The following is a 10,200-nucleotide window of genomic DNA, read 5'->3' on the forward strand; positions in this document are numbered from 1 at the left end:
TTTGAAGTGCTGATAAGGTAACGACACTATATACAACTTTTCTGATCTAATTCTGGTATTTCACATTCCTTATGCTTTCTAGTTCAGATCCCTGATTATGGTGGGTCTCTTTTGAGGGAGAAAAATAAAAATGCATTGGCATCTGTTCTCTTCCTCTGGATAGACAGGTGGAGGGTAGCACAAATAGCACAGAGTTTCCTCCAAAAGTAAATTATTTGGCCAACAGCCATAGGCAAGCTGAAACATGTACTAGAAAAACTCCTTGAAACAGATTTCACCTCCCTCGAATTGTTAAAGGTTAAAGCAAATTCAATTTTAAGGGAAATAATAGAATGAGATCATCCTCATTTACTGATGCTATCCAAGATATCATGCTAGGGAAATTTAGGAATTCATGTTCTCAGAGTACAAAGGTAATATATGGGTAATATTTCAAAAATATTTCAGAGAGAATCAAAGGATCTATGAAGCTACTGTGAGACCATATTTTCTGAGTATTTAAGACATGAAAAAAGCTGGACAGATAAAGAGAAGCCTTTTTTGTTTTCAGTACGCAGCTCCTCTCAACTACACATTTGAAATGTATGATGAGAACCTTCTTTGAAAACCTGATAAAAATTGTTAATTCTCTACAAATTACTTTCAACATCAAAGTATGTTAACACAAATATTTTTTTGGTTTATGCTTTTAAGGTTAAAATTATTACAACACATCCAAACATAATTACTAATAAAACATAATATTTAATTAGCTATTTAATAAATCATAGCTCAAGGTCTAAGTTTCTATACACTTTAAAGGCATCATGTCACCAAATTCTGAAGTACAAAGAGAATGTTAAAAATTACTATGAGCCAGCTCTACTTCTATACGCTATAGAATATTTTATGCTGTATAAAATTGCAGTGTTCTTGAACATACAACACACAATTACAGGAAAGTCTGTCACTCCTGCAAATTGCATTGCCTGATCTTTAACAGCAACATTTTCTACCAGCACATTGATGATACACAATTACTCTGCAGGAGCACAAAGGTGTTGAGAATAACCTAAGGACCTGAGTAGGTGAATGCTAAAAAATTAGCAAAGATATTTCATCCTCTTCCAGTGCTACTGATAATCACTTACTCTGTTTAAAATAGTCATGTTGTTTTAGCAAATGGAGAGACTCTGAAGTTCTCCGGTAAATATAACTGCAGATGAAAGACAACAAAAAAATTAAGTTTCATAAGTCTTATGGATGCAGCCTCATTGAATATTCCTTTCCTTGAGAAGTGCAACTCTGTAAAATCACTAGACTGAAAGTTTGCACCTTTCAAACTTTGGATATTTTTTTTTCTGCTTAACTTAAAGACATTAACTTTGCACTTTATCTGAACTTATCAAACCATCGTTAGATTTTGCAGAATATCCACAAAACTGAGGGTTTTTTTCATATCAAAATAAGTTTAATTTTATACAATTCTCAAAGATAATATTCAGACATTAGAATAAAAGCCTGAAATTCAATCAGAAATTAGAATAAAACTGAAATAATTTGAGAGCTTATTTTCTTAATGTAATACACATTATACTTAAAGTATCTCTTATTAAGTGCCACCACCACTATAATATTTCTGTCTGAATCACAAACCACATGCAAGATGATCAAAATACAACGTTTCTTTTAAATACTGTTTATACCAACTTTTGTTTTATAGGTAAAATGAAATATAAAGTTGGACAATGAAAAGGCACAGAGAATGACCACAATTAAGAAAAGGATGTGTAAGAATATTATTTTGAAGTAAAACTCCTCCCTTGAGGAGATATTCAAAACATAAAATGAATCTTTCTATTCCAAGATCAGATGAAAAGTAAATGATTTAAAATTCTGCTTAATGTAAACTTAATGAAGTACTATTAAAAAAAAAAAAAGAATTATGAAAACCACAAGGGTTTTATAAAGTACAAGAAGTAGCCAAAATATTAACAATGTATTTGAGGATTGCCTTCTCAACACTCTTGTCTTACTGTCCACCATTTTGTAAAATGTGTAAAAGTGTAAAGCATTCCAGTCATGTACCTGATAAAAAATTGTGTAATTTTGTTTCTTGCTAAGCAACATAAGTTATTCTGTTAGATAAGAGATGTATCAAATTGAGTAATCCTTCTGCTTATTTTGAAGAAAATGCAGTTATGAAAAAGAAAGACAGACGGTCCAGGTGAGGCTTTAGTGAACTCGACAGACATTTCTTTTTCTCCACTTTGTTGTTCTACACACTTGGTCATTTTTTCTTTTCTTCAAGGTCTTTTCTGTGTAAGATATTGTAGTAGTCAAAAATCCAAAACAAATCTAATTTTATTTATGTCTATAGTGTAATTCTTTCTGTGAACGCCTATTACAGATTGAAAAAAATGTATATGATGTGTGAAACAACCCCACCCTCTTAGCTTCTCTGGAAAGAGTTTTAACTCAGAGAAAGTCCGTGACACTTCAAATGTAACTTCCCAGAGCCCAGCTCATCTATGGGATTACATTGTACATCTGACAGGCTGCACTGGTACAATGTGCCAGCAATAATCACTCTTCCCTAGCACAAAAAAGCCAGCCAGAGCCCCTGAAAATGTTGCACTACCTAGTGCCCTGAGCTACATACCCAGTCCAGCTTTGTTGTGTGGTGGAAAGGTGGGAGCAGACATGTGCTGTGCTTCTGGGACAGCCTTGTCCTATAAAGACAGGAACTGCATGAATGGAAATGGAAGGAGGTGTTTCAAATGCAGAACGGGTATGGGGAAAAAAATGAACCTGATTGCCTTCCTTTGTCAGCAAAACCAATGATTTCATTATTCCAGATGATCCTGCTTCAGGCAATTCCTATAAAGCAGCTGTCAGAGCCCTGAGAGCACTAATACACCCAAGTTGCCTGAAGTAGCCCCACCTAGGTCCCTCTTACACACCCTGTCTGTTGTCAATGAGGTCAGCTGTGGGCACCCTGATCTGGCCTGAGCTATTCTGTAGATGTTGTAGTTTCCAATCCTGCCTCCCCCCCTGTATCAAGAGTGGTCTTGTAAGTTTTTGGGAGTTTTTTTGGATGGATCGCTTGTATGTACATTACAGATTTGTCTCTGGTTCTGTCTCCTGCTGCTTCTAACTTGCTTTCATAGATGGACCCTGGACCTGGTCCATTGTTTGTGCTGTCTGGGGCTTGTCAAGGACCCTGTTACCAGACACTGGTTCTGACTTCCCTGTTTAGATGCTGCAGGACTGTGCCTTGCTTAGTGATGGCAATGCCTGCAGTGGGGTTAACCTCAGATTTTAGTTTGTGATTCCTCTCATGGAGCAGCCTTGATCTGGCTGCTACCTGTAAACAGGTTCAATCTTCATAAGGTGTTAGGATGTCCATCAGCTGTTCTAGACTTAATTTGCATAAGGGATTAAGTCTTCTTAAACTTACTTGTGTCAAAAAGGATTGGTTTTCACATAACTACAAGTACTTTCCTTCAAGATTTGTTTTACTTGACGGCATGGAGGATATACTATTCACATCTATTACAGAAGGGGGAAAATATTTGAAAACATCCAACCAATGTAAAATCAATTAATGATGTACTGAAAGTACAAACACTAAACACTTCCTCAGACTCCAGATATCACATGGACTTCTCCTGTGTAATTGGGGAATAAAAATAAAAACAAAGCCCAGAAATTTAAAGTAATGGAATGATTTCAAGAAGCCCACATGCCATTTTTCTCTTTTGGACAAAAAGAAGAATGCTGAAGAGAATGACAAATAGAATATATGAACGTTAAACTCAAAAAGTCACTGTAAGGCCTGCATTAGTGATGAGCTTCAATACTGTTATTTGTTAATTACACACGGGTGAAGCAGTGATGGACCATATTTTGCCATGTGGGGTACAGTATATATTCAGAATAAAAAGATTTCCCAAATCTGAACTCTACAATCAATATTATATAAATACAAACCCTCAAGAGAAACCAATGATGCAACATTGCCTATCTGCTTAGAGTTCCCAGTAGCTGCCTTCACATTTTTGCGGGCATGTAAACAGAAAAGAGTTTTAACGAAGGACATGTTTACATAAATACAGTGTTTTTCCCAAATAATTCCAAGAAGGGCTTCCTTTAAACCACAAATAAACAGAGTGCTATTTATTTAGACATACCAGTCATCATGAAAACTGGATTTATTTGATGTTGAACATTGATGTATTGAGATAGAGTTAACAGAAAGATATGGAAGAAAGGATAGACTAGGAATTACTCTGAATGTCAACTGGGAATTACTCTGAAGCATTGTGCTACATTAGAAGGACTGAAGCAGAAGAGGACAATGTAGAGGGTTACCACACAACCAAAAGTTTAAAAAGTTATTCATTTAATTTTTGAAACCATACTGCAAACTTCCAAGTTTGACATGTGTGAAGTTCTCTTATAAGCAGTGAAGAGTACACCAGACATTAACAAAATATCTCTAACATTAAAGTTTCAATCACTAGTAACCTTTACAGTTCAAAAGGAACAAAGTATTTGGTTTTATTGTGCAAATACTCAAGACTTGGATTTTTTATGAACTTGATTTTAAAAAATAAGATCATGTTTTTCATGTTGACAAATCCCATTACACTGCCTAAGGGGGTCCCTAACTAATAGAATGCAAAACAGTAGAGAAATGTTGATAGACATTAGAATGATCAATCAACTGGACATAGGAGTTAGATATGAATTGTCTATTTAACATTTTACTTCTGAAATAAAAACTGATTCTAATGTTATATTAAAGATAACCCAGGGACTCACTTAGTAGCAGGAGAGACAAGAAGTCACCTCCCACCTAGTAAGTGGGAGGTTGTTTGCAATATCTCTGCATGCTAGGACACAAAGTATGATAGCTCCACAAATACATACAGACTACTGAGCAACAATAGCTTCTGTTTTGCTGTTTAGCTTATTTACTATTGCCTTTGATATTTCATCTGATAGTGAATTTACTATTTATGAAGAAAAATTGAGTACATCTGGATTTGTTAAAAAACTAAATTACAGAGAAACAACGTAACAAGCACACAAACATGAGATAAGAATAAATGTGGGGTTTTTAGTTTACACTGAGATAAAAATCACTGATTCATAACATGCAGTTATGACTGAACTTAAAATCTGTTTTGTACTGGAAAATATACCAGGATCATAAACCCTCAGAGACTATGAAAATATAATTGATAGGGTAGTGATAACATTTTTATAAGTTTAAACAGCCTTTATTAATTGTTTGTGGTTTATACTCAGACAAATCAGAAGTTGATATATTCAGTACATGTAGTAATAAGTTACACCTAATGGGTAATATTATGATATTTCTTTTTCTTTAAATTTGTTTCTATGGAAATACTATTATATAATACCTCATTGTGTGATAAAATAAAGAAAAAAAAATTAAGCGTTTTCCAGTAATATATAATTATATTATTTTTATAAGCAAGTTCTCACAGTAACAGTCACAGAATGGTTGAAATTGTAAGTGACCTCTGAAGGCCATTTTGTCCAACACCCCTGTTCAAGCAGGAAAACCCAGAGCATGTTTCAAGGAACCATGTACAGATGGCTTTTGTATATCTCCAAGGATGGAGACTCCATAAGCCCCCTGATCAACCTGCGGCAGTGCTCCATCACCCTCGCAGTCATAAAGTATTTCTAGATGTTCAGACAGCAACCTCTGTGTTTCCCTTTGCGTCTATTGCCTCTGGTTCTGTCACTGAGCACTACTCTAAAGAGCCTGGCTCCATCTTCTGTACGTCCTCCCTTCAGGTGGGATGAGAGCTGTCTCTGAACCTTGTCTTCTTCATGCTGAAGGGTTTCGGCTTCCTCAGCCTTTCCTCATAGGAGAAATGCTCCAGTCCCTTAATCATCTTAGTGTCTCTTTACTGTGCTCTCTCCAGTGTGTCCATGTCTCTCTTACTGGGGAGCCCAGAACTCAACACAGCTCTACAGGTATAGCCTCAGTACCAGTGCTGAGTAGAGGGAAAGCATCACTTTCCTTGACCTGCTGACAAAAGACCTCATAATGCAGCCCAGGCATATGCCTTCTATGAACAAGGGCACACTGCTGTATAACATTCAACCTGATGTCCACCAAGATGCCCAGGTTCTCCTCTGCAGAGCCCCATACCATCTGATCAGCCCATGGTATCCACTGGTGCATGGAGTTATTCCTCCCCAGGTGCAGGATGTGGCACTTCCCCCTGTTGAACTTCATGAGGCTCATGGCAGCCCATTTCTCAAGCCTGTCTTAGTCCCTCTGGGTGGCAGCACAATCCTGTGGTGTATCAGCCACTCCTCCCATTGCTGTGTCTTCTGCAAACTTTCAGAGGGTACATTTTGCCGCATCAGCCAGATCACTAATGAAGAAGTTAAAAAGGACTGGATCCACTACTGACTCCTGGAACACACCCCTGGTTACTCATGGAAAGCCTGACTCCACGCATCATCTTCCTCTGGGCTTGGCCACTCATCCAGTTTTCAGTTCACCTCACTGTCTACTCATCCAGCCTATACTTCATCAGCTTTTTCATTCAGGACTAGCTGCTCCATTACCTTAATAAGGATCAAGGCAACAGTGAGCTGCTTGAAGTTTCACAGGACTTCATTTTTGCCCTTATTGAAAGGTCATGTTTGTTTCCTCCATTCTTTGGGAGCTTCTGGTAATCAACATGATCTATTAATGTTAAATGACAGTTACTTTGCAATGACATCTGCCAGCTTTTACCATATTACATATCCAAAGAAAGGCAACAAAACTGGTGAAGGGTCTGGAACACAAGTCATATGAGGAGCAGCTGAGGGAGCTGGGATTGTTTAACTGGAGAAAAGAAGAATGAGGGGGAACCTGATTAACTTCTTCAACTACTTGAAAGGAGGTTGTAGCAAGGTGGGGGTCAGTCTCTTATCAAGTTACAAGTGACAGGATGAGAGGACATAGCTTCAAGTTGTGCCAGGGGAGGTTTAGAACAGATATTAGGAAAAAAATCTTCACTAAAAGGGTGGTCATGCACTGGAATAGGTTGCTCAAGAAAGCGGTCATATTGCCACCCCTGGAACTGTTCATAAGCATGTGGATGGGCCACATGGGATATAGATGAGCAGTGATCATGGTGGTGCTATCTTAACATTTGGACAGAGTGATTTTAGACATTTTTGTCAGCTTTAATATTTTATGATGCTATGATTTGTGGGTGCATCCCAACAGGGCGCATGGGCATGCATATATCCAACTTGCCTAAATATTTCCTGACGTGAGTCTCATCCATCAGGGGTGTGTCCTTGCTTCAGACTTTTTCTCTGGTCTCCAGGACTGTGGATTTTTGAAGGACAGTCTTACCAGTACAGACTGAGGCAAAGGCAGCATTCACTACCTCAAACTTTTCCATGACTAGTCTCATTAAGAATGGTACTGCATTTTCCTTTCTCTTCCCTTTGTCACCTACATACTCACAGAAACCCTTTTTGATGTCTTTCACATCTCTTGTAATATTCAAATGCACTTGACCTTCCTAAACTTAGTGCTGCATGCTCAGAGAGTGTCTATCTATTTCCTGCCAGGTTACCTGTCCTTGCTTCCACCCTCAGTCAATATCTTTTTTTTGTTTATTTGTTCGAATTTGGCCAGGACTTCTGTGATCATCCATACAGGCCTCCTGGTATTTTCTGTCTGCTCTTTGAGACAAATAGCTCTTGAGCTTGTAAGTGGTGATAGATTTTCTTAGGCCCTTCCCTCAAGGGTTTTATCCCATAGGACTCTTCCAAGCAGATCATATACTCCACAGTATTGTCCCTGTAGAAGATATTGGGGTGGTTGAAGTTCCCTGTGAAGTCCAGCAAAGTACAAAATAAGGCTTGAAGTTTAAGCAGCAAGATGGAAATGCATTGTGTTAGATTTTGCACAGGTGAGCCAAGTATTGTTTTCTTCACTTTTTTCAGACATGCAGTTCTGCTATCATAATGGAATTTAAGTCATTTCAGGGACAATCCTCCATTTTGTTGCACATTTATTAATAAATGAGCATGAACAGGAAGTAACATCTTTTATTAAATGTGTAATCAAATGACCAAGAGATTATATACTATTACAGCTGGTGAAGGGGTCCGAGGCTGTGACCCAGGAAGAGATGACCGGTCCAGGGAGATGGTCCCGAAAGGAATCGCCTTCCCGGGGTCCGGTGTCTTCCTCTCAGCTGCTGGCAGAGGAGCCCTTGCAGAAGCTGTCAGCTCTTTAGTGATATCAGCTCATGATTCCAGCTCAGCTCTGCAGGGCAGCCTCTAGGCCAAACCAGACCAGAGAGAGAGACGAGAGGCTCGTGTGGCTGGTTCCGCACGAAGGTAGCTTTATTATGGGTTCCCTCCGGCGAAGGGAAGGCCAGGGACGAGCTCTCTCTCTACAGAGGCGAATTGGTCTTCTTTTATAGGGATACAGGGGATCAGCAAGGGGGCCAATGGATTACAGAGGGTCTGGGACAGACCAATGGGTTACAGAATGATCTGCATAGGGTCCCCCAAAGGATTGTGGGTCTACCTTTCCTCGCCATGACCCAAGAAGTGGTTGCCTTTTCAGGAAGTCCTGCTGGGCGATTGCAAAACCTTTTATCTCAGCAGACATCCCTCCAGGGCAGTGGCTGGGCATATCCCACAATATACTCAACTAAAATTGAGGACAACAAATCTGCAAGTGTATGTCACATACATAAACGTGTAAAAGAATATATGTAAATGAAATATGTAAATGAATATAAACATATTTGAAATTAAAAATGTTAGTGCTTAAATATTAAAAGTATGTGTAGTTAGCCAGAATGCATAATGAGAAAGTGGCAGTGAAGTTCTAATTACTTAGTAACTCAGCACTTTGGCAGTAACCCAGAAGGATCCAAATAAATGTGTTGTCCATCCCAGTGGTTTAACTGGGACTTAAAAATCTAGTACTACACACACTCTCTGGACTGGAGCAAAAGCCCTCACCAGCTTGGAAGAAGAAGCTGTAAGTTAATGTTTAGTTAGTAAAAATGACACTGTGCATACTATGCTATTTATTTTTGCCTTTGTTAGTGATACCCCAGATTATCAATAGAGAAGTATCTGGAGCATAAATTGCCTGTTCTTGATGATATAGACTAAAGGCTGGAAATGCAACACTTTGGTATTGCTGGATTCAAAATTATTTTTTGTCTCCCACATGTAGTCTGAATTATTAGTATTATTCACACAAAACAGAAATTAGTACAAAAAGAAATCATGGTATCAGGTTGTGCAGGATTTATCTAATGCAATGCAGAAATCTACAGCCCATCTCTTCCTAAAAAAGTTGTCTAGGACAGACAAATGCTCTATCTCTAGTGTATAGAAGGGGAGTCTGAACAACTCACTCAAATATAGCTGATTATATTTTATACATGCAGAGAGATAATACTGCTGGTCTCATTCCCCTCAAGCTTAGATTTTCTTGTTCTGTACCAAAACATTGCTCTTATCAGCCTGTGTATCAGTGAAGCCATAACACCTAAGAGTTCATAACTGTGAAATTAAAATAATACAACTAAAATTGTGGTTTGGAACGTCATCTGTTTTTTTTTTTTTTGCCAACAGAATCAAAGCTAATGCTCAGAACTGTACATTTAGTGGAAAGAAGGTCTGCTGGGGAAGAGTTAGGAGGCACAACCTAAGAATGTCAATGCTAATTCAGTTAAAACTCTTGTGAATCATACAAATGCAAATGTATGCATATTTATATTTATATATAATTGTGATTAAACAGTTGCATGAACATTGCTTACATAGAGTGGGACAACCATATCTGTAATACAAGGCACTTCAAAAGAGCAAAACTTACCTTTGAACCCAGCAGTACAATGACAAGAAAAGTGACCACTTAAATCTATACAAGTAGCTCCATTTTTGCAAGGTGAACTTGAGCATTCATTAATTTCAACTTCACAGAAGGGTCCTTCGTATCCAGGCACACAGTAGCAGCTGTAATTATGCAAGTGGTCCTGGCAGAATCCATATTGAGAGCACTGGTTTCCAATGCAGTAGTCTATATCAAGTTCACAAAACGTGCCAGTGTAACCGAGGGGACATATGCACCTGTTATTGAAATGAGAGGAGAGGAGAGGAGAGGAGAGGAGAGGAGAGGAGAGGAGAGGA

The 10,200-nt window shown here is 38.3% G+C and overlaps 1 protein-coding gene across 1 annotated transcript in view; it reads right to left on the reverse strand.

Moving 5' to 3' along the window:
• EYS (eyes shut homolog) overlaps positions 1-10,200 on the reverse strand; it is an 854,603-nt gene that overhangs the window by 656,825 nt on the left and 187,578 nt on the right. Inside the window, exon 11 of the mRNA XM_042016808.1 lies at positions 9,887-10,140. Coding sequence (XP_041872742.1) covers positions 9,887-10,140 — 254 coding nt within the window. The remainder of the gene's footprint in view (positions 1-9,886; positions 10,141-10,200) is intronic.

The sequence above is a fragment of the Corvus kubaryi genome, unplaced genomic scaffold (genome assembly GCF_017639235.1).
Source record: "Corvus kubaryi isolate FWS band 111438036 unplaced genomic scaffold, C.kubaryi_AGA036_p1.0 split3-73, whole genome shotgun sequence".
In the NCBI taxonomy this organism is placed as follows: domain Eukaryota; kingdom Metazoa; phylum Chordata; class Aves; order Passeriformes; family Corvidae; genus Corvus; species Corvus kubaryi.